A 25291-nucleotide genomic window follows, 5' to 3' on the forward strand; every position below is an offset into this window, starting at 1 on the left:
TGTTGGTCAGGCTGGTCTTGAACTCCTGACTTCGGGTGATCCCCCCGCCTCGGCCTCCCAAAGTGTTGGGATTACAGGCGTGAACCACCGCACCCGGTTCATATTCTGATTTCAAAACTATCAAGCAGTTCATTAACAGGACAGTGCCTCACACCAATAAGACAAACACACATGGCTGGGTGCGGTGGCTCGCGCCTGTAATCCCAGCACTTTGGGAGGCCGAGGCGGGCAGATCACGAGGGCAGGAGATCCAGACCATCCTGGCCAACATGGTGAGACCCCATCTCTACTAAAATAAAAAAATCAGCCTGGCATGGTGGCACATGCCTGTAGTCTCAGCTACTCAGGAGGCTGAGGCAGGAGAATCGCTTGAACCCGGGAGTCAGAGGTTGCAGTGAGCCGAGATTGCGCCACTGCATGCCAGCCTGGCAGAAGAGCAAGACTCCGTCTCAAAAAAAAAAAAAAAAAAAAAAATATATATATATATATATATATATATATAGTAGGTGTAAGTCTGTTCGGCTTCAAAACAAAGGTAGAAATTTTCGATAACTACATTGATTGGGCTGCGATGTTTTGGGCATTCACTGAGTCTCACTGTCGCCTAAGCTGAAGTACAGTGGCGCAATCTCAGCTCACTGCAACCTCCGCCTCCCATGATCAAGCGATTCTCCTGCCTCAGTAGCTGGTATCACAGACGTGCGCCACCACTCCCCGCAATTTTTTGTATTTTTAGTAGAGACGGGGTTTCACCGTGTTGGCCACTCCTGACCTTAGGTGATCCACCTACCTCAGCCTCCTAAAGTGCTGGGATTACAGGTGTAAGCCACCATGCCCAGCCTAGGATAGCTAATCTTACGTATCTAAAGGAGTGTATATGCACTGACTACAAAAATGAAGTTAACCATAAAACGTTCCTTCTTAAGAAAGTAAGGTAACAAACTTTAAAATATCAAGAAGACTTTGGCAACATTTGTCAAATTTAACAAGAAACTCTTCCATGGGGAATGATAACCACTTAACTGCTTTAGTATTTGAGATTAGATTTTTTTTAAAATACGCAATTAGGCCGGGTGCGGTGGCTCACGCTTGTAATCCCAGCACTTTGGGAGGCCGAGGTGGGCGGATCATGAGGTCAGGAGATCGAGACCACGATGAAACCCTGTCTCTACTAAAAATACAAAAAATTAGCCGGGCGTGGTGGCGGGCGCCTGTAGTCCCAGCTACTCGGAGAGGCTGAGGGAGGAGAATGGCGTGAACTCGGGAGGCAGAGCTTGCAGTGAGCGGAGATCACGCCACTGCACTCCAGCCTGGGCGACACAGCCAGACTCCGTCTCAAAATAAATAAATAAATAAATAATAACTAAATAAAAAATAAAAATACGCAATTTCTGTAAGTTTGGTGGATGTTGTATAACTAACTAGGCAACCACCTAAAGTGCGTTGGCAGGAAAAATAAAAGGGTCCAGTAGAACAGGTATTAGTTATGTAAAAATTGGAATTTTGTATTTTAAAACACTAAACTCTTCCACTAAAAAGACAAATGGCTAAATGTTTGTCATCATTTTTGGTAAGTATTAAAGGTAATCAAAGGTATAGAAATATATTCTTATGGGAACTTTTTTTTTTTTGAAGGTAGGATCTTGCTCTGTTGCCCAGGCTGCAGTGTAGTGGCACGATCATGGCTCACTGTAACCCCAATCTCCTGGGCTCAAGATATTCTCCCACCTCAGTCTCCCCATGGGACCACAGGTGTGTGCCACCATGCCTGGCTAACTTTTAAAAATGTTTTGTACAGATGGGGTCTCGTTATGTTGCTCAAGCTGGTCTTGAGCCCCTGGCCTCAAGTGATCCTCCCACCTTGGCCTCCCAAAGTGCTGAGATTACAGGTGTGAGCCACTGTACCTGGCTGACACATGGATTTTAAATCTTTTTTTATTTGGGGGCTTGTGAGGAAAAATGGGTAAAAATGAAAGTCTTCAGAGGAAAAATCTGTAACGACCAGGAGGAGGGACAAGTAAAAGGATATTCCAAAAGCAGAATTTGGGTCACACATGATGCTTTATCTTATAATGTTTGACAGATTATCACTAAAGGATATCATAAAAGCTACTGACATTACCAGTGGTTTATACTGAAGACATACAACTGAGATTACTGTAAGATCTCTTAACCCAATTATAAATTTCCAAAACTTCATACTTATTAATGATCAACTCTAAGATATTCACCAACAGCAAGCAGCAGGTAAATGGAATATTAGCATTTAGAAATTCAAAAGATAAAAAGGATTAAGCCCCACTGAATGTTCTACAAATAATACTCTACCAAACAAGATTATTAGTATAGGTCCATCTTATTAAAAAGTGAGGTGCCCAAATCCCCGCTTTATTGGAATCAAGTACATAATCCAGTGTACTTTCTTAGTTATCTTTGAACTGTACTGCAAATACTATATTCTTTAAACATACCCAAGAGGCCTAAGAAGGTACATCTTACTTAAAGGAGAAATTGTGTAAAAAAGACTCAAATTTTAACATCAGATCCCCATATGTTCCTTATTCACTAACTAGAACTTCGTAGACTACAGGGCTTATTCCCCTCAAACAGGATTCCAGATGCTTGCACCCAGGTGCCAATGAGCAAGAGCATGGCTTGAAATTAAGCACTGATCCTGTGATCCAATGGAAACTTTGGCTAATTAATCTATGTGGTTTTTTTTGTTTTGTTTTTGTTTTTTGTTTTTGCTAACTTGCTCATTCCAGATATCCTGGAGAGCAATAGAAATGCTCAAAAATGTTCAAAAAATACTTGATGCTCAAAAAGTTAAATGCAAACATGTGCATCAAACTGCCCTTCTTAAAGGTTAATGTTTTAAAAAAGAAAAGAAAAAGAATCCAGCCATACTTTTGCCTTTAAATGCGTACTAAAATTATCTATATAGCCAGGTTGCCTCCCAGAGTCAGTGCTTATCTGGAGCACACTAAGCTTCAGAAATCAAGTGCTTATCACTGGAAAAGCAGGAATATAATTTGAAAGAGGTATTTGTAGCATCTCTAATTATGGGTGTCCACAACCAAGGTCTTAAATGATTACCAGATACTACTGATTACAGATGGGAGAGCCTTATATAACCACCTCACCTGCCTCAGAAAGAACCAGGGGCACAGAAAGTTACGAAAGCAGCTTAAGCACCTACCAGCATATAGCGTAGAATAGCGCCAAGACCCAAGAAAAACTTACATGGTAACTTACATGGCGGTGGGGATAAGCCATTTCGATTTAAAGTGCCCCCCATTAACACAAAGTTCATCTCCTCAGCTGAACACTGAAAGACTTCAACATATCTGTCCTTCATGTTTTTTTTATGACACTTCTGTGCAGCCATAAATGCTCTGTCCGCAGACTTCATCTGGATAAAGGCATCTCCTGATGGGCGGCCCTGAGTGTGTGGGGGAAGAATAAAAACAAAAGGAGACTGTCTCCTTCAACAAGGAAATGGTTGCTTACAAAACATGCAAAGTGACAATCACCCATAATACAGACATTTTAGCCACAAAATCCGGGTGATGGTGTGATCTGCTGGAACCTGACTTGCATTTCATCATCTGATCAACAGAATGGCCAACAAAACCTTTAAGAAACAGTTTTGAGAGCCCATAGCTGAAAATGAGCCTTTTTCACTTCTGTTAATTAGTATCAGATTTACAAGGGCTTGAAAGGGTCTCCTTGTGACTGCGGTTTCAAAATATAGGATCGTATATAAGTTTTTTTCTCTTCTGAAAAATTCGATTAAATCTCATTCAATTGAGAAAAGCTAGTAACAGAAACAGCACTGGAGCTTTATGTAGCCTCCTACAGGAAACTGAACCGGTATTCTTTTTTGGCTCTCAGTTCCAGTCCATCACTGACCTGCCATATCCCTTTCAATCTTCCCTCATCCCTGAGGCCTAGGTTGGAATGTGGCTTGGGGGCAAGGAATTTGGGAGGTGCAAGGCCAAGTGATGATTTGGGAGAGCTGTATGTATCATCAGCCTTGCTTGGGAGCCCTTCTCTGACTCCTTACAGCTCTACCTTGGTCAAACAGGTATTACTGATAGACATTTTCTATTAGTAATAGCTTGCTAAAATCCCCTATTTCAAACCAAGCCTGTAGATTTGTGTTCCACAGAGGTAGAACGCCTTAGTTTTATTGAGCATGAATATTTTATGGGGGAGAAAAAGACATGATCAGCTTATAGGACTACTTTCTTATTTTATGGTTTTCTCAATAAGTCTCTCAAGGACTGTGAAATTATTACCATGCAAGTTACCATTAGAGTTACCATACCAGGGAAACTAGCAACAAACCCAATCCAAGATGGAAACCTAACATCTTCAAGGCAGCTAAGAGTTTGTGCATCATCTAAATTTTGTGCATCATCTAAGAACCTTTTCCCAAGTGTGATCACAATAGGTCACATGAGTCAAAGAGAGACAAATACTGTTGTTAATCAAAGAGTAATGGCCTCTGGGTTATTAGAAGTGGTGACTCAATAAGAAACCAAGTAATTCCCTGGTGATGCTTAAATGTGGGCAATTTTATTCGAAAGAACTCCTACCAGTGAAGCATGCTGAGAGGGTCAGATAACAAGTTGTGTAATTTAATATTAATATTGACTGAAGATTTAGAATGAGCATGTGCTGATGCAGAAAACTGGTATAGAAGGCAGGGGCTCAGGATGGTTTCTGATTCCTTGTATCCAATGGCACAGGCTTTCCAGTAAGACAAGATTACAGTTATGAAAGTGACCAAATCTCCAAGTGAAAAGGTGAGAAATTAGCAATTTAGGGAAAAAAAAATTCAGTATTTTCAATATAAGCCTACATTCAACCCTTAATCCTCAGAAAACATTTTCAAAAATTAATACAGCTTTGCATTGAATAAAGAGTTCCAGGCCAGAAGCGGCAGCTCACGCCTGTAATCCCAGCACTTTGGGAGGCCAAGGCGGGTAGATCGCCCAAGGTCAGGAGTTCGAGACCAGCCTGGCCAACATGGTGAAATCCTGTCTCTACTAAAAATACCAAAATTAGCCGGGAATGGTGGTGGGCACCTGTAATCCCAGCTACTCGGGAAGCTGAGGCAGGAGAATTGCTTGAACTCAGGAGGCAGAGATTGCAGTGAGCTGAGATTGCTCCACTGCAATCCAGCCTGGATGGCAGAGTGAGACTCTGTCTCAAAAAAAAAAAAAAAAAAAAGTTCCAAAGTTTCAAGTAGAACCATCTGGCTTATGGGTTTGTAGAATTGTATCCTGCTTATGACAGCACAAAATACTGTTAAATTTTCCAGCAAATATAATTTTCTTTAACCAAAAATTAGGTGACAATAAGCTAGGAAATATTTTACATTTGCATATGGAAGAATTCAGTTAGATTTTGATACAGGCTTCTCAGCAACTCATTCATTAATACATTTGAGAGCCTGTTATGATCCACACATACTGTTCTTTCTAGGTGGTGTGGATACAAGTCCTCATTGAGTTTGGTTCCTATTGAATGTAATTTGATGTCTAACATGTATATATTAAATATGAAATAAGCCATTTCTAAATAGTCTATGGATATAAAATGTTCTGGAACAGATATGATTATTTGTTAAAATAAGCATCATCCATGATTGCTGTAACACTACAGCAGAGTTGCAGAGTTGAACAGCCAAAATAAGAAAAATTGTGTCAAGACTGATAATATATGTCGTGCCTACTTGATGCTATCGACAATGTGATGGATATATGTGATGAAGGAATCAAAGCTGAATTTGAATTATTTTACTAATGATAGCATTATTTTCAGTTCATTCTAAAGACCTCTTGTATTAAGTCTTTCCTTAAAGACTTAGTGTGTAACTGAGGATTACATACTTTTTAATTAGATGTAAGTGAGACTAATTTTATTTATCAAAGACTATTATCTAATATTAGATATTTCTAATAGATTATCTAATATCTAATATTAGATATTTCTCATATGTAGTGAGAAAAAGCGAATAAGTTTTCCACTAAGTATCTTTCTTACCTGGTGATTCAAAACCATGTGAACCCCATGAGTACGAATATCTGTGGCGAACTCCCCCAGGAAATCCAGGATGTCCTCAATTGTGGCTGCATAGGGAAGACCTCGAAGGCGTATACAGTCTCTAACATTTGTAGGGGGCACAAATTGCTGAGGTAGTACTGGAATAATGGGAGGGGTTGGAAGTGGAATGAGAGGGGCCGAGGAGAATCGATTCAGCACCTGTACTCAAAGCAAAACAGAAGTAATTTAGAGCCGTGCTACTCCCATGCTTTCTGCAGATCAGCAATGGCATCACTGGGAAGCTCGTTAGAAATGCAGAATCCAGCTCACCCCAGACCTAATAAATATGAATCTTCATCTGAACTAAATCTTCAAGTGATTCACAAGTACATGCAAGTTTGAGAAGTAATGGAGAAAGGGATTCATGCATTCCAGCAGGGAAAGCATGATACTTATTTGTGTCAAATACACGGTGAGGCGTACACCACACACAACACAAAACACTTAAACACTTAGTGTCTACCTGTAACAATGTATCACTCTCTGTGAGGGACTGTTATCCCTAAAGCTGCCACTTTGTATACAATTCTGAACATATCACTAAATGTGGACTTTTGTAGCAAAAGTAGAAATATATCATTTCACTAAGTACACAGTATTCCCCTCATTACCTTCATACTCCACCTCCAAACCCAAGAAATAGAGAATGACCCAGTAAAAGAATCACAGGCCAAACAATCACTTTGGATTAGATTAAAATATAATGCTGAATAATAGCACAAGACAGAATGGGTGGATATAAAGAACTGAAAAGAATCATTTCTTGACCATAAAGATGAATAGTAGTTTAGTTTCCCTGTGAATTTGAGACTGTGGTAAGACAAAAGATCTTGAATATCTTCTAGATTCATGGAATTCAGCTATCTTGGAAATGGATGATGACAGGTTAGGTGAATTTTAGACAAAAGACTGCCCTTAGGCAACACTCATATTACAAGGCTCTTGGCCACTTTTGTCTCAGTGGTGCCAACTAGTGTCTTGTCCACAAAAGTGTCTTGTCCACTTTTGTCTCACTAGTGCCAACTAGTTCATAATACTAGAAGTCCTTAGGCAAATGCCATCTGTGGCATCTCCAGGTTTTCTGAACAACTTAATCACTCTAGCCTTTAACATCCCATAAATTGACAATATAGAAGAATTAATGAACCCCTCCCCAAAACATGCACTAATTTCCCCACTCACACCCTGCTTAGTTGCTGAGTAAGAGGGGACAAAAATCAAACCGCAGCACCAGAGAAATGGCATGAAAAAGAGACAAGAAGACTTTAATAAGAAATTATATAAACAATCCAGACACAGCAAAAACATTAGAAGAACAAGAATAGAAAATTAGTGTAGTAATAAATAAACTCAGGACAGGAAATGGTGAAGCATCTCATAATACCTGACAATTAAGGGGTTCTCAAATATTTATTGAACAAAATGACTAGTAATGAAGAAAAGACAGTGGAAAAACCTATGACTAGTTCAAAACTTATTAAATAAATCAGGAAGGATGGAGAAGTAGAGAAAATGCACACCCAAAAGCAACTCATAGTAGAATCATAGAGAGGCAGCCTACTCTATTTCCAAACCAACAGAGTAGCCCAGGCTCTGCAGTAGCTTATTCTAGGCCATGATTTCATAAGACAAATAAAGATCTGAAACCACATCGAGTTTTTTGTCCTGGTTTGGGAAGAATATGTGTCATGTTTGAAAACTTAAGCACATTTTAGAGATTCAGCACTTAGAACATTTTCAAAAAGGTATAAACTTTTTTTTTGGTAGGGGGAGACAAAGTCTTGCTCGGTCGCCCAGGCTGGAGTGCAGTGCGATCTCGGTTCACTGCAACCTCCGCCTCCAGGGTTCAAGCAATTCTCCTGCCTCAGCCTCCCGAGTAGCTGGGACTAAAGGCGCACACTTCCACGCCTGCCTATTTTTTTTTTTTTTTTTTGTATTTTCAGCAGAGATGGGGTTTCACCTTGTTGCCCAAGCTGGTTTTGAACTCCTGAGCTCAGGCAATCTGCCTGCCTCGGACTCCCAAAGTGCTAGGATTACAGCTGTGAGCCACTGTGCCTGGCCAGATTTAAATTTTAAATTGTAAGAATGTAGCTAGTTTAGGGTTCAAAAGCACCAGTACAATGGAACACAAAAATAATTTAGAATTTCAACTATACTCATTTTAAGTACAAAAATCATTTTGGCATTCTAGTAGGTAAAAAGGTTCTTAACTTTGCATAATTATTTAAAATCACAACATACAATGGGATGCAGAAGCTACACAAAACTCTGATGAACTCACAGAAATAATTAAGTAAGTATCCTAAATACTTACAAAGCAGGTCTGTGGAATCATTTGAATCACTATTCTACTATGGGACACAAATAGAGCAAGTTGGAAAAGCTATGTAAAGAGCAAGTTGGAAAAGCAGTCTATACCATTTACGCTACAAAGGCAAACTGACCCCTGAAGACATGTTCAGCTGGTAGCTGGTAAGTCAAGAACAGTTGAAAAGCTTGAGATTCTATAAATGGTTTAATGCCTAGATCTTAGTACATTTTGAGGAAGTGATTGCCTCATTTTGTGCCTCAAAAATGCTGAAAGTTGCCAGGCGTGGTGGCTCATGCCTGTAATTCCAGCACTTTGGGAGCCTGAGGTGAGCAATCACCTGAGGTCAGGAGTTCGAGAACAGCCTAGCCAACATGGCGAAACCCCATCTCCATTAAAAATTCAAAACTTAGCTGGGTGTGTTGGCAGGCAGCTGTAATCCCAGCTACTCAAGAGGCCGAGGCAGGACAATCGCTTCAACTGGGGTAGGCGGAGGTTGCAGTGAGCCGAGATTGCGCCACTGCACTCCAGCCTGGGTGACAGACCAAGACTCTATCTCAAACACAGACAGACACACACACACACACACACACACACACACACACACACACACACGCTGAAAGCTAGTAAAAACAGGACAGAGCTCACCAGCAGGGTATGAAACTGATGAAGCCTTTTGGGAAATAACATTTGGCAACACATTAAAAAACTTAAAAGCTCACACTCTATATCCAATGCTACAGAAGTCAAATTGATGACAGGTTTATAAGCATTTTACATAGAAATTTCTTCTGGTAGAAAAAACAATCTAAGTGTACACTAGAGGAATTTCTAGATAAAGTATGCACTTCCATGAGATATTTAAAGATGAAACTTTTCAGACATAGGTAAGCTTTCAAGGTATAGTTTTAAAACAGAATACAAAAATCCAGCTATAGCAGTATCCCATTTCTGTAAAAATACGTAGTATGTTTTGTGTGTGTGTGTACAGGATAACAGCGGCTATCTCTTGGTTATAGAATCAAGACTATTTTCATGCAGTTACACTTTCAGTATTTTGCCAGTTTTATTTTAACATAATGAGCAATGTAGGACTATTTTCAGAGATAAAGAACAGAAATTAATGCAAAGGTACAACATACTCGTTTTTAAAACCAACCTGCTGAACTTCAGCTGCTGTGCTCCTGAAGAGTTCAATGTATCTTTTACCCAACAAGTCTTTATGCTTCCTCAACGCGTTCTGTGCATATTCCTCACAAGCAAAGAGGACAAAAGCATCCCCTGTTGGCCTACCATCTGGGTAGGTGACAAAGAGGATGCCTTCCTTTCCCCCAGTAATAGGGCAATGCTGTCCAAAGAAGGCCACCACTTCTTCAGCTGTGGCCGTGAAAGGGAGCCCCCGCATGCGGACAATGACTTGATTTTCCTTGGAGAGAAACTGGGCTACCTCATTGGAAGTACCTAGGGAAAACAAATATTAGGAAGCAGGGAGAGAAATAGTTAAGACATCAACTTTACCGATTTTAAAGTGATAAAAGTCCCGCCAATGTCTTGAGCTCATAATGAAGACCCACACTCCTAATGAATGCAAAGTAACATTCTAGAAATCAGAGTTTTCTAAATTTGAAACATCCTTCGTAATTTAGGAAGCTGGAAGACAATTAAATCATGGGCCAGTCACTAGTAAGTCATTGTGGTAGTTAAAGGCACAGGTCCTGGAGCCAGAATGCCTGGGTCCAATCTTGGCTTTACTGCTTACTAGGGCATAATCTTAGTCAAGTTCAACTCCATGCCTTACTTTTCTTGTCTGTAAGATTGCCTATGTCATAAATTATGAAAATTAAGTAGGGTAATAGATATAAAGCACTTTGGGTTAAAAAAATCTTTTCCTGATTACTTTTTTGCTCCCAAGAAAACCATCTGCAAGTAAGTTAATTACTTTTTTTTTTTAATTAAGAAAGGTTCAAATACTCTTGAGTAAAAAGAATAGCATAATGAAAATATGGGGTACCTACTTTCAATATTGAGCAACATTCTGCCCAACATAAAATATTTTGTACAGCGTTGTCATATAGCAAATACTTAAATGCGTATCTTTGAAACTCATACACTACTAACATTTTCCCTAATAGCAAATTCTTCTTTTTCCTTCTTTTTGAGACACAGTTTCACTCTGTCTCCTAGGCTGGAGTGCAGTGGCACGGTCTCAGCTCACTGCAACCACTGCCACAGAGATTAAAGTTGATTCTCCTGCCTAGGCCACCCAGAGTAGCTGGGATCCATCACACACACACACACACACATACACCCCTCCTGGCTAATCTGTGTATTATTAGTAGAGATGGGGTTTCGCCATACTGGCCAGGCTGGCCTCGAACTCTTGACCACAAGTGATCCGCCTGCCTTGGCCTTCCAAAGTGCTGGGATTAAAGGCATGAGCCACCAAGCCCAGACCCTAATAGCAAATTCTTATCGCAGTGCCCATATACAATGAAATCCCAGAAACAATATAAACATTAATTGACTTTGCCATCTCCAAGTTGCAATGCATCTATTATGAAATGTCAGGATTTAGGTAAAACCACAGAAACCCCAAATATATTTGACCCCAAACAATATCAAACATTGCTTGGGGACTCTGGAAATGCTCCTAAAGTTAAAGTCCTGAATTTTGAAGCCTTAGAGTTTATCTAAAGATGAACTGGAGCAAAAATATACCAGTAGATTTGTTAATAGGATGCTGTTCCTCTAAGTTCTATAGCTGCAAAATTTTCACCCAGGCTCTGTAATGCAGGAATGCAAATGTTCTTTTACACAGTGAAAGTCATCTTCATATAATTTGGCAATAGGTGTCAAATGGCTGTTGAAAAGGTCCAAAATTCTTTGATTCAGCTATCCTGCTTTTAGAGTTTTATCCTAATGAGTGGCACATACAGAGATTTAAAAATATTTACAACATATTAAAGTCAAAAGTTGGAAATGAGTTTTAAATGCTCAACAGGGATATTTTATTTATTACAGACAGAATCTCACTATGTTGCTCAGGCCATTCTGAAAATACACTAAGGCTCAAGCAATCCTCCCTGTCTCAGCCTCCCAAGTAGCTGGAATTACAGGCACGAACCATGTGCCCAGCTCCAACAGGGATGTTTCAAAATATTATGGTACATGTAATACTATGTAGCAATTAACATTTAAGAAAATTGAGTAATGTAGGATGATGTTCATAATACATTAAAAGGAAATTATAAAACAGTATGAACGAGCAATAGAAACTTACAAAGTAGATATATGTATAGAAAAAAATCAGACAAAAAGCACAGTCAATGTTTTATGCATGTTACTTCCTTTAAAGTTATTAATCACTAAATAACTAGATAAAAGCCACATCTGTTCCACCCTCTTTTTAACCATATTACTGTAAATACACATCCAAAAATACTATGAGACCCAAAACTACCATGTTTTTGGTGACTCATGTGTTAAGTTCAGAGAAAAATTAGAAGCACATGTGCAACAATCCCAGCTATTGCAGTGTAGCCGTTTGAAAGCAGTTTTCTGACTCTTTTCAAGAATATCATTTCCTGGCCGGGCACAGGGGCTCAGGCCTGTAAACCCAGCACTTTGGGAGGCTGAGGCAGGAGGATCAATTTGAAGCCAGAGGTTCCAGACCAGCTTGGCCAACATGGTGAAACCCTGTCTCTATTAAAAATACAAAAAATTAGCCAGGCATGGTGGCACGCACACACCTGTAAACCCAGCCACTAGGGAGGTGGAGGCACAAGAATTGCTTGAGCCTGGGAGGCAGAGGTTGCAATGAGCTGAGATTGTGCCACTGCACTCCAGTTGGGGTGACAGAGCGAAACTCTGTCTCCAAAAAAACAAAACAAAACAAAAAAACCTAGCCTTTCCATATGCATACAACTTCATATCACCTTCTCACCTTCGTATAATACTATTTTTAATCGCTATTTAACTACAGTAAGTTGGCTCAAGCCTTAGGACAAGTGCTGCCAGGCGTGGTGGCTCACGCCTGTAATCCCAGCACTTTGGGAGGCTGAGGCGGGCGGATCACGAGATCAGGAGATCGAGACCATCCTGGCTGGCATGGTGAAACCCCATCTCTACTAAAAATACAAAAAATTATCCGGGCGTGGTGGCGGGCACCTGTAGTCCCAGCTACTTGGGAGGCTGAGGCAGGAGAATGGTGTGAACCCCGGGGGGTGGAGCCTGCAGTGAGCCGAGATCACACCACTGCACTCCAGCCTGGGTGACAGTGAGACTCTATCTCAAAGAAAAAAAAAAGGACAAATGTTATACATTAAGCTCACTGTTATTATTGGAAGCTTCTACCTCTGGGGAAGAAAATCTATTCCCATGTTCCATTAGAAAATAAAAACCATTCATGACCCTATTTATCTACTCTTGCTAAATTTAAGTATGCAAAATTTTTAGGTTCTTATTAACTAAAGCCACATTATGTAAAAGGCACTTACCACCGGCAATTTTAAGAAAATCTTCACCTGTTGCTTTGTAAACCTGAGAAAAGACAGAGAAGTTAGTGTTTCTGAGCCTTCCGTCCTATGTTAATTCTCATTCTCGATGTCCAGGGGTTCAGGTTTTGAGGACATACCTCAATATACCGGGTCCCCATGTGATGTTTGTGCCTCTGTAGTGCTAGGTCTCGGTGCTCCTCACTTACAAACCTAACCAGAGCTTCTCCGTTCCTTCGACCCTGAGCATTCAGACAAAGTGCTGCACCTCCCCTTTGAGAATAATAAAACAGACAGCAGGTAGAAAAAAAAAAATACCGTGAGGAAAAAAAAGATAGAAAATCCATTATCCCTTTGGGATTGTTAAGTAAAATAGATATTGAAGAAAACCAACTTGGCAATATTGAGTCCTTTGAAGAATCTTGCAATATCTTGATCTGAAGACTGCCATGGTAAACCTCGTGCCCTGACTACGGTGTTATCATCAATAAGTTCCATCTTGCTGCTGTGGATGAAGCAAAACTTCAGGTTGCATGATAAATGCTAGCAAGTCAGACACCTATTACCCCCTGCAAGGCAAGTGCCTAGTTACATAGGATGTATTATTTGATGTTCAGATAGACTAGCAATACTACTTGATTTTCCTTATAACCTCAGAAATTATGTGGGTACAACTCAAAGTACTGTTTAGGTGGTTCATTATAGAAAGATGGCTGCCTGTGCAGGCCCAACACAGCTAGCTCACTCAGCAAACTATCTATCTGTCAAAGCTGAGGAAGGCCAGGCGTGGTGGCTTATGTCTGTAATCCCAGCACTTTGGGAGGCTGAGGTAGGTGGATCACCCGAGGTCAGGAGTTTGCGACCAGCCTGGCCAACATGGTAAAACCCTGTCTCTACTAAAATTACAAAAATTAGCCGGGCATGGTGGTGTACGCTTATAATCCCAGTTACTTGGGAGGCCGAGGCAGGAGAATCACTTGAACCTGGGAAGTGGAGGCTGCAGTGAGCTGAGATTGTGCTACTGCACTCCAGCCTGGGCAATACAGCAAGACTCCATCTCAAAAAAACAAACAAACAAACAAACAAAAACAAAGCTGAGGAAATGTTGGCTTGGCACCCTCATGTCCTGAAAGTTCCTAGAACCCCAAAAGATAGGTTTGAATTCATTCTCAAATCTAGACAGTATACATGTGGGGTTTAAATCCAGTTTAGCAGCCAAATTTAGGATCAGAATAAAGCTGACAATTAACCCACATGAGGAATGTGTGTGCATGGTAGGAAGTCTGCCATTAAAATATCCCCCAGATCAAACCAGGGAGCCATCCCGGAGAATGTCCATAGAAATGCCTGTGAGTCCCTACACCTTCATGACTCATTTGCAAATCACTTATTATATATTTTGACACCTTTTGATGTCTTATCCCTCCCACGTTCACATTTTCAGTTCTCCTAGGACATTTTCTTAATAAGTCACTTTCTCCACAACTAATCAGCCTCAAAGTCTCTCTCTATGGGCAAAGCTGTCAGAAGTTTCTATTCACTTCAGAGACCAAGCACACACTCAATTCGTTAGAGTGATTTACAAACAAACAGGTCTACCTGTGATCACTAACAGACACCACTTCATACTTCTCCCCAGCTATTTCCTTGGCTTTAGAGTAGAAACCTATATAGCCAGGCACAGTGGCTCACACCTGTAATCCCAGCACTTTGGGAGGTCAAGGTGGGTGGATCACGAGGCCAGGAGTTTGAGACCAACCTGGTCAACATGGCAGAATCCCATCTCTACTAAAAATACAAAACTTAGCCAGGCTTGATCGTACACATCTGTAATCCCAGCTACTGGGGAGGCTGAGGCACGAGAATCGCTTGAACCTGGGAGGCGGAGGTTGCAGTAAGCAGAGATCACACCGCGATATTCCAGCCTGGGCAACAGAGCAAGTGTCTCAAAAATAAATAAATAAATAAAGTACTTATAGAATGTATGTAAAATTTTATCTCAGTAAAAACTGTGAACTCTATTAAAGCCTACAATTTCTCCTTTGGAAATTTTCTAAGTGAAAGATTGGATAGTTTGGGGAGACCAAAATAACAATCACAGATATGAGCATATAATATACTTAAGGTCAGGGTGACTAAAGATGCCAGCAAGTCATTACATTTTATTCCCAATATCAAGCTCTAAGTAATACAACCTTCTTTTACAGATGACCTAACAGCAAGAAAGGATAGCTAAAAGGATTAGTAAAGTTTCTAAAATATAACAAGAATTAAGAGGCACAATATGAACAAAAACAAGTTAAAGGCCGGGCGAGGTGGCTCACGCCTGTAATCCCAGCACTTTGGGAGGCCGAGACGGGCAGATCACGAGGTCAGGAGATTGAGACCATCCTGGCTAATATGGTGAAACCCCGCCTCTACTGAAACTACAAAAAAATTAGCCGGGCATGGTAGCGGGTGCCTGTAGTCCCAGCTACTCGGGAGGCTGAGGCAGGAGAATGGCATGGACCCGGGAGGCGGAGCTTGCAGTGAGCTGAGATTGCGACACTGTACTCCAGCCTGGGTGACAGAGCGAGACTCTGTCTCAAAAACAAACAAACAAACAAACAAACAAGATAAAAAGCTCAAATGAATAGTACTCAAGCACTTACCAAGTCCCACTTTCAAACTTGTAATTCACTCTCTCTGGATCTGAAAACCTGTGATCTAAAAATGAGAACATACAAGTCATCATTTTAGTGATTAGGGAGACAAAGTTGTAGGAGGAAATTTGAGTATAGGTAAGAGAAAAATAGTACGAATTCTGGGACTGCACTACTATAAAAGCAATACTTACTGTAAGGCTCTGAAATCATTGCTAAAATTATATTCCCCATATCCTCAACTTGAGAGGCTCCATATCGAGAGACTGAACTATTCTTCTCAAAATTTAAATCTGTGAGATTAAATTAAGGAAACACTTTGGAAAGGTAAAATCAGGTTACTTCTAAATCAAAATTAAACCTATACCAAGCCAAGAGGAGGAAGATGGATCTAGCTGAGATTCCTTTAGAAATCTCAGAATGGCTGCCTCCCATCAGTCAGTCATTCAACTTAGACTCCAACTGCCCTTTTGGGTAAAAGAGCCAAATCAATCCAGTCCTGAGATATTACCAGGAATACAACATTTATTTACCCAGTTGTAGCAAATGAATACTGAGCATTTTCATTTCATTTTGAATCAAAGTATGCAACAAAGTTAATTAGAATATTTCATCCTCTGAATCTTTACAGCACACACAAGGCAATGACCATGACGACTTCGTGATATGGCGACATTATCAACACTACAAGGTATTAAGTGACTTTTTTTTTGGCCTAATGTTTGAAATGGACACCACAGTTTATTGATGTGACATTACTTCTACAATGCCACTTCTGCTTAGAAATTCCATTGTAGAACACTTTTGGAGCCCTGCAGGATGGTCCACCTTTGATGACAGCAGATGCTAGTTCTAGACAGCAAATTTTGGAAACAATTCAAGCACTCAGAGCCAACACAGGCCAATGTGCTTCTTTACCAAAAGTATGCTCTTTGAAACACATGGCTCAAACTTGGTTTGAGGGTGAAACCAGGAATTCACATGAAGTTTTGTGAATCTCTCTAAAATAAGGATGTATTTCCATCAAATAGAGGCATACTTCGAAAATATGGTAGGCTTGGTTCTACACTACTGCATTAAAGTGAATATCACAATAAAGCAAGTCACACAATTTTTTGGGTTTCCCACTACATATAAGTTACGTTTTGACTGTACTGTATTAAGTAGTCAATAGCATTATGTCTTTTAAAAAATGTACATGCCTTAATTCAAAAATACTTTGTTTCAGAAGGGCACAGTGGCTCACACCTGTAATCCCAGCACTTTGGGATGTCGAGGCGGGAGGATCGCTTGAGACCAGGAGTTCAAGACCAAGCCTGGCCAATATGGTGAAACCCCATCTCTACTAAAAATACCAAAATTATCCAGGCGTGGTGGTGCATGCCTGTAATCCCAGCTACTCAGGAGGCTGAGGCGAGAGAATCGCTTGAACCTGGGAGGTGGAAGTTGTAGTGAGCTAAGAACACCCCACTGCACTCCAGCCTGGGCGAGAGGTAGACTCTGTCTCCAAAAATAAAAAACAACAGAACAACTTTGTTGCTAAAATGTGTTAATCATCTGAGCCCTCAGTGAGTCAATCTTTTTGCTGGTGGAGGATCTTACCTAGATGTTGATGGCTGCTCACGGATCAGGGTGATGGTTGCTAAACGTTGGGATGGCTGTGGCAATTTCTGAAAATAAGACAACAATGAAGTTTGCCACATCAATTGCCTCTTCCTTTTGTCAAAGATTCGGTAGCCTGTGATGCTGTTTGAGGGCATAGGCAGAGTTGACTTAGTGTAATTCTTGGTTTTGTCTTTTTGTTTCTTTTTTGGGGGGGGGGGGGGGTTTTTTTTTTTTTTTTTTTTTTTTTTTGAGACAGTCTCGCTCTGTTGCCCAGGCTGGAGTGCAGTGGCGCGACCTCAGCTCACTGCAGCCTCTACCTCAGCCTCCCGAGCAGGTGGAATTACAGGCACGTGCCACCATACCCAGCTAATTTTTGTATCTTTATAGAGACGGGGTTTCACCATGTTGGCCAGGCTGGTCTCGAACTCCTGACCTCAAGTGATCCACCTGCCTCAGCATCCTAAAGTGCTGGGATTATAGACGTGAGCCACTGCACCCGGCCTCATTTTTGTATTTTTTAGTAGAGATGGGGTTTCACCATGTTGGCCAGGCTGGTCTTGTACTCCTGGCCTCAAATGATCTACCTACCTCGGCCTCCCAAAGCGCTGGGATTACAGCCATGAGTTGCCACCCCTGGCCAATTTAGCATAATTCTTCAGAACGCTAGGATTTTTAGGACAGTTAATGAGCGTTAGCTTCAACTTAAAAGTCACCAGCTACATTAGCCTATAACAAGAGAATCAGCATTTGAAGCAAGGCATTGATTTATCCTCTCTAGCTGTGTTAGTCCAGGATGGCATCATCTTCTAAAAGATGGCTGTTTCTAGTATATTGAAAATCTGCTGTTTAGTGTAGCTGCCTTCATCAGTTAGCTAAATCTTCTGGGTAACACTGCAACTTCTCCATAAGCACTTTCTGCTTCACTTTGAATTCTGTTGTAGAGCTGACTTATTTCCTTGAATCTCATAAACCATTCTGCTAGCTTTTCTTCTGCAGCTTCCTCACTTCTCTCAGTTTTCATAGAATTGAAGAGACTTAAGGCCTTGCTCTAGATTGCGCTTTGGCTTAAGGAAATGTTGTAGCTGGTTTGATCTATCCAAACCACTCACACTCTCTCCCTATCATAGCAATAAGTATATTCCATTCAAATTACGCTTTCCTCTCTTCTATAAATGACAAGTGGTACCCAGCCTTCTCATCTTTGCTCAGGTAACACCCTATAATGTTTTGCTTTCTTATCATTCATATATTCACTGGAATATTCAAGAAATTTTCCTTTACGCAACTTGACAAATCGTTTGGTGCAAAAAGCCTGGCTTTTGGCCTACCTTAGCTTTTGACATGCCTCCCTAAGCTTAATCATGTCTAGCTTTTGATTTAAAATGAGAGATATGAAACTCTTACTTTCACTTGAATGCTTAGATGCTATTGTAGGGTTAATTGGCTTAATTTCAATATTGTGTTTCAGGGAATAGGGAGTCCCAAGGACAGCGAGAGAGATGCGGTAACCACCAGTTGGAGCAGCTGCACACAACATTGACCAATTAAGTTTTCCACCTAATATGGCCCTGCTTTATGGTGCCCCAAAACAATTATACCAGTAACAAAGGTCACTGATTACAGATCACCACAACAGAATAATGAAAACGTTTGAAAGGTGACAGAGAGACAAGTGAGCAAATGTTGTTGGAAAAATGGTGTCAATAGACTTGCTGAATGCAGAGTTGCTACAAACCTTCCATTTTCTTTTTTTTTAAACAAAACAAAACTGGCCAGACATGGTGGCTCACGCCTGTAATCCCAGCACTTTGGGAGGCCGAGGTGGGTGGATCACTTGGAGGTCAGGAGTTCGAGATCAGCCTGGCCAACATGGCGAACTCCTGTCTCTACTAAAAATACAAAAATTAGCCGGATGTGGTGGCAGACGCCTATAATCCCAGCTACTCAGGAGGCTGAGGCACAAGAATCACTAGAACCCAGGAGGCAGAGGTTGCAGTGAACCGAGATCATGGCCACCGCACTCCAGCAGTGCAAGTGGAGCAAGACTCCATCTCAAACAAACTACTGGGATTGAGTGATGTTCAGTAGTTCACCCAGTCACCTGGCTGATGGGTAACAGAGGTGGCATTACACGACAGCTATGATTTGACTATTGAGCAATAGTGTGTGAGAAGTTGTATAAACTCATAAATAAAAGCCAACTGAAGAAGACAGAGATCAAAAGTAAAAATGTAAAGCATTCCTGCCTGGTTAAAAATAGACTTGTAGCTGAAGAATCATTTCAATGAATTCTACTTTTTAACTAAGAAAATGTTCCTGACATTTGGCTACCTTGGTGCCACATAACACGTCCCAACATGTCTCCCTTTGAGCCATCACACACCAGGATCAGTGTCACACACCAGGATCAGCAGCGCTAAGCTGTGTAACAACTTGTAAAAGTCACCCAACCTCCTGAATGCCCAAGCCATCTCCTTACACACACACACACACACACACACACACACACACAGCCCCAATAGGCCAGTTTCTTCAATCTATGATCCTTAGCATCACTTAAAACGAGTAACAGAGAGGAATGAGAAAAAAAGTTTTAGTAGCAATTCTTTCCCCTATCAATTTATAAGTATATATTGGATTACTTGCTGCACGTCTGATCTTGAGGGAAGGAAAGATGAGTCTGTGCCTCCTGATTTATAGCTCCTCATGCAACTTACTCATTCTGCCCTCAAGGCAGCCACAACAGTACAAACAGGCTTAGCCAGCTTTACAAATGAGAAATGCCTCAAGGAAAGAGGAAGGGTACAGGCAGAGGCAGTGGGAACAAAACTCATCATTTCAGGCTGCAACTAAGCAAGTAAAACTTCATATGCATGTTAGAGGAGTCTAGAGAGACTTGGTCTGTATATTAACAGGAGAGACACTTTCCTTATGACCACGACTGGTGAAACAGGCTTGAGGATTCAATCCACACTTACGTTAGCTGAGGATATAATTCAGAGAGAAATTTTATGGTTTATCAATATTAGCTTATCTACTTTAAAAAGTTATCCTTCCCAACTACCTAAAAATGGTCACATCTGGTTTCAGAACATCCAATTTTTACTTGTAAATATCTTTTTAAACTAAGTTTTTAATAAGGTAATACATTAACTCAGACAAGTTTAAACTATTTAATAATTACTCCAATTTGAAGTGTCATCTGAAAGCCATTTTTCCTTGCCATAGAATCCTCACAAGATGTTAAATCCATTCCTGTTGTTTACTTTCATTTATTGTATAGTAACACAATTTCATGCTGCCAGACTTATAATACCTATGCTAATGAACAAAGGAGTAGCTGATAAAACACAACAAGAAAAAAAGAGAAAAGTTGATTAGTCTTCTATCTAAAAACTGAATTTTCTAAGATCATGTGATGGAGATGTTACTCTTAAAAGAGTTGCCTTTATGGGCCGGGCGCGGTGGCTCACGCCTGTAATCCCAGCACTTTGAGAGGCCGAGGTGGGCGGATCACGAGGTTTGGAGATCGAGAACATCCTGGCTAACATGGTGAAACCCCCGTCTCTACTAAAAAAAATACAAAAAATTAGCCGGGCGTGGTGGCACGCGGCTGTAGTCCCAGCTACTCGGGAGGCTGAGGCAGGAGAATGGCTTGAACCCGGGAAGCGGAGCTTGCAGTGAGCCGGGATCGCGCCACTGTACTCCAGCCTGGGCGACAGAGGATGACTCCGTCTCTAAAAAAAAGAGTTGCTTTTTTATTTTTGAGACTAGGGTCCTGCTATGTTGCCTAGGCTGGAGTGCGGTGGTTATTCATAGGTGCGATCCCACTACTGATCAGCACATGAGGCATGAGTTTTAACCTGCTCTGTTTCTGGGCCAGTTCATCCCACCTTAGGCAACCCTCCACCCCACCTTAAGCAACCCTCCACTCCACTCCCGGAGGTCACCATATTGATGATGAACTTACTGTGGATACTGGATGGGCATACCGCACTACAGCCCAGAACTCGTGGGATTCAAGCGAGCCTCCCGCTTCAGCCTCTGGAGTAGCTGGCATTACAAGAGTGTGCCACCAAACCTAGCTGTTTGCTTATTTTTTCGAGACAGGGTCTCACTCTGTTGCCCAAGCTGCAGTGAAGTGGCATGATCTCGGCTTACTGCAACCTCCGCTTCCCGGGTTCAAATGATTGTCCAACCTCGACCTCCCAAGTAGCTGGGATTACAGACGAATGCCACCATGCCTGGCTAATTTTTGTATTTTTTGTAGAGACAGGGTTTCACCAGATGGTCAGGCTGGTCTCAAACTGCTGGGCTCAAGTGATCTGCCTGCCTCCACCTCCCAAAATGCTGGGATTACAGGCCTGAGCCACCACGCCCAGTTTGGTTGCATAATTTTAAATGTAAGTTCTACATATAACCTGATATATTTTAAAGTGAGCTTTGAAGGAAACAAAAAATGTCACCATGAGAAAATACAATGAGAAGTCAAGACAACCAAAACTATTTAACACCAGCAATAAAATGCTGCGGAAAAAAAATCTAAAACCTAGGTATGAGCTGAGAGGAGTGAAAAATATAAAAATAAAATTTAAAAAAAAAAAAAAAAAAAAAAGAGAGACGCCAGGTGTGGTGGCTCACCCCTGTAATCCCAGTACTTTGGGAGGCTGAGGCGGGTAGATCACTTGACACCAGGAGTTTGAGACCAGCCTGGCCAACATGGTGAAACTAAAAGTAAAATACAAAAATTAGCCAGGCATGGTGATGCACATCTGTAATTCCAGCAGTTACTTGGGAGGCTGAGGTATGAGAATCCTTTGAACCCAGGAGGCAGAGATCATAATGAGCTGAGATCGCACCACTGCACCCCAGCCTGGGTGAGACTCCATATCAAAAAAAAAAAAAAACAAAAAACCCCCCAAAAAACAAAAAACAAACAAAAAACCTCACAGACACAGATACACACATACTTAAAACCCTAGTTTTGTCTTCTCCCAACCAACTTTCTTAGGTTGAATACAACCTTAGTTTTAAACCTTACTTCTCAGCCTTTTTTTTTTTTTTTTTTTTAAAGGCAGGATCTTCAGGCTTGAATGCAGTCGCGTGATTATGGCTCACTATAGCTTTGACATCCTGGGCTCAAGTGATCCTCCCACTTCAGCCTCCCAAGTAGCATGGACCACAGGAGTGTGCTTCCACACCTAGCTAATTTTTAGATTTATTTTTGTAGAGACAGGATCCCCCCCCCTGTGTTGCTTAGGCTGGTCCTGAACTCCTGGGCTCCAGTGATCCTCTTGCCTTAGCTTCCCAAAGTGGTGAGATTACAGGCATGAGCCACTGCACCCAGCCTCTTAATCTTAGATGGTAAAAAATAAGATCCCTACCTAATAATACCTGTAAGAAATATTACTTCTTGCAGATATTATTGTACTGAAGAGTCATGCAGAAGGATTTCCAACAAACCTAGTAAGTCAATTATACCCTAGAAGAAATAAGATGGAGATAGGGTCTCATTCAACAAAGGAGATGAAAAACTTTACTTTGGAAAAAGACATTTATATGGGATAAACAAATTAGGAAAAGGAGACTCCTTGATAACAAGTCTTCCGAAGCTTTCTAAAACAAAAGGATTAACTTGGAATTTCCAAACTCCCATTTTAACAGTAAAATATTTTATTTTTTTGAGATGGAGTCTCACTCTGTCGCCCAGGCTGGAGTAGAGTGGTGCGATCTTGACTCACTACAACCTCCGCGGCCCAGGTTCAAGCGATTCTCATGCCTGGGCCTCCTGAGTAGCTGAGATTACAGGTACCCACCACCACACCCAGATAATTTTTGTATTTTTAGTAGAGACAGGGTTCCGCCATGTTGGCCAGGCTGCTCTCGAACTCCTGACCTCACGTTATCCACCTGCCTCTGCCTCCCAAAATGCTGGGATTACAGGCGTGAGCCACCGTACCAGGCCAAAATATTTTATAATTAAAACAAACCACACATAATTAACATCAATCTGAGGGCTGGCAAGGAATATGCAGTATTTCTAGTCACTTCACTCACTGCAGATGACAGGTCAGTGTCCGTGCCGATTTGGCTCATGTTATGCCAATGTGATGCCAGAGATAATTCCTTCCACCTCCAGCTAACAAGGTCAACTACTGGCCCAGCTTAACTGTATACTTGATGACATATATATATATATATATATATCCCTTTCATACACAGAAAAGTACCAGCGAGGATTCAGTGTTTGCCTTCACCTTTATAGCAGGGCAGGGAAGGTTTGTACAATTATAAAGCCCCAGCTCATTTGACTGTTAGAATAAACTCCTAACCTTCAAGTTTACCTGTACTAACATGCAGCTGATGCTTTGAAAGGTCTACATCTAGTCTCACAAAAGGTTAAAAAAATTTATATGTGTAAAATGGTTTATATAAGGTTTTAAAACAATAAGGAAGTCCTTTTCAAAGTCCTTTGCCAGCTGTTTTTCCTGTTCTGAGACACCCGACAACCTGGTGGGGTCCACAGGATCAGTCAACATTGCAGAGTGTGGGGCAGGCCAACCACCAGCTAAGTGGCAGCACACATTATCCATTAATCCTTACACAATAGTCTTACCCATTTTAAGATGGGGAATCTGAGGCTGAGGAGTCAAATAAATTGCCCCCAGTGTTCATGTTCTTAACGACTATCCTATTATCCCCAATTGTAACCTATAGGAAAAATAGGCTAATGTCACACACTGATAATAGAGCACACATATGTGCACACACCCCCCCCAAGAAGTGATGAAACATACACACCCTACTAACCTTTGAATGGGTAGGCATGAGCAGTTTAGTGATTTTTTTTTTCCTGATAATGTAAATTTGCCCTAGTGAAAAGGCAATCGTAATCACGTCAAACAGCACATACAAATGCAATACGCTATCATGGAATACATATTTTACAAAATAAACTCTACTGCTTTATGATTTGATATGTGCCGAGGAAACACAGGATATTAACTTAAAAGGGAGATAACCTATTTGAGGTAGCCAACGTGCCTCAAATGATTGTATACATTCTAAAATATTTCACCTTGTATATTGTTGGATGCTAGAGCATCTAACTTAAAGACAAAGCCTCTAAGCCTCAGTTTCCCTAGAAATAAAATGGGGATGAAAGCTCCCCACTGAGCCGTTCATGGCATATGTAGTAAGCAGTCAATTGATAGTTTTTTTCACCTGTCCTCCTTACCACACTTTCAGAAAAATAAGATCTTAATAAATGCTTGGCAAAGGGAAGTAAACACAATATTAGAAGTCTTGATTAGTGAGAATAAGTAAGTTTCTGACAAACAGCTAACAAAAAGCAGGTTAAGAAATCAGGAGGAAGTAATTCCATCCAACATTAGTGGGGAAAAAAACGGGTTTAAAAAAAATGAATAAAAGAAGCCATTTACACAAATGTCCTTTCAGCAGGAGACAACTAGTATTAATTTCCGTAAGGGATCTAAGATAATTAAAAAAAAAAAAAAACAAAACAACCACAGAAGCCCGAGTCCCTATCATCAGACCCTCACCACCCTCACTTGATTAAGTAAAAAGCTTACAACACACAATCCAGTTTACCTGCTAGATGAGGTCTTCTCAGCTAGCATCACATAATTCAAAAGCAGACAACAATGCAACTGGAATAACTCAAAGGACTAACACCAACATCAGAAATGTGTTTTAGGGCCAGACGCAGTGTCTCACGCCTGTAATCCCAGCACTTTGGGAAGCTGAGGAGGGCAGATCACCTGAGCTCAGCAGTTCCAGACCAGCCTGGCCAACATGGTGAAACCCGTACCTACTAAAAATACAAAAATTAGCTGGGCATGGTGGCGCATACCTGTAATCTTGGCTACTTGGGAGGCTGAGACAGGAGAATTGCTTGAACCCAGAAGGCGAAGATTGCAGTGAACCGAGATTGCTCACTGCACTCCAGCATGGGCAAGACAGAAACTCTGTCTCCAAAAAAAAAAAAAAAAAAAGTGTTTTAGAACAAATACAAAGACAAAAGAGGGAAAGAAGTGCCAAAAGTAAGAACCAGAACTATAGTCAATTCCTGGTCAGGTGTGGTGGCTCACGCCTATAAAACCAGAACT

At 41.1% G+C, this 25291-nt stretch overlaps 1 protein-coding gene across 5 annotated transcripts in view; it reads right to left on the bottom strand.

Moving 5' to 3' along the window:
• ESRP1 (epithelial splicing regulatory protein 1) overlaps positions 1 to 25291 on the bottom strand; it is a 67771-nt gene that overhangs the window by 31055 nt on the left and 11425 nt on the right. For 3 of the 5 annotated variants that reach the window (XM_030795263.1, XM_030795265.1, XM_030795262.1), the window contains exons 5-12: positions 15752 to 15850; positions 15567 to 15621; positions 13310 to 13420; positions 13056 to 13188; positions 12919 to 12961; positions 9582 to 9883; positions 6055 to 6273; positions 3256 to 3442 (exon numbers count right to left, since the gene is read on the bottom strand). In XM_030795263.1, coding sequence (XP_030651123.1) covers positions 3256 to 3442; positions 6055 to 6273; positions 9582 to 9883; positions 12919 to 12961; positions 13056 to 13188; positions 13310 to 13420; positions 15567 to 15621; positions 15752 to 15850 — 1149 coding nt within the window. Of the gene's footprint in view, positions 1 to 3243; positions 3443 to 6054; positions 6274 to 9581; positions 9884 to 12918; positions 12962 to 13055; positions 13189 to 13309; positions 13421 to 15566; positions 15622 to 15751; positions 15851 to 25291 lie in introns of all 5 variants that reach the window. The other 2 variants (XM_030795264.1, XM_030795261.1) reach the window with 1 other exon arrangement.

This window comes from Nomascus leucogenys, chromosome 16 (genome assembly GCF_006542625.1).
Source record: "Nomascus leucogenys isolate Asia chromosome 16, Asia_NLE_v1, whole genome shotgun sequence".
Lineage (NCBI taxonomy): Eukaryota > Metazoa > Chordata > Mammalia > Primates > Hylobatidae > Nomascus > Nomascus leucogenys.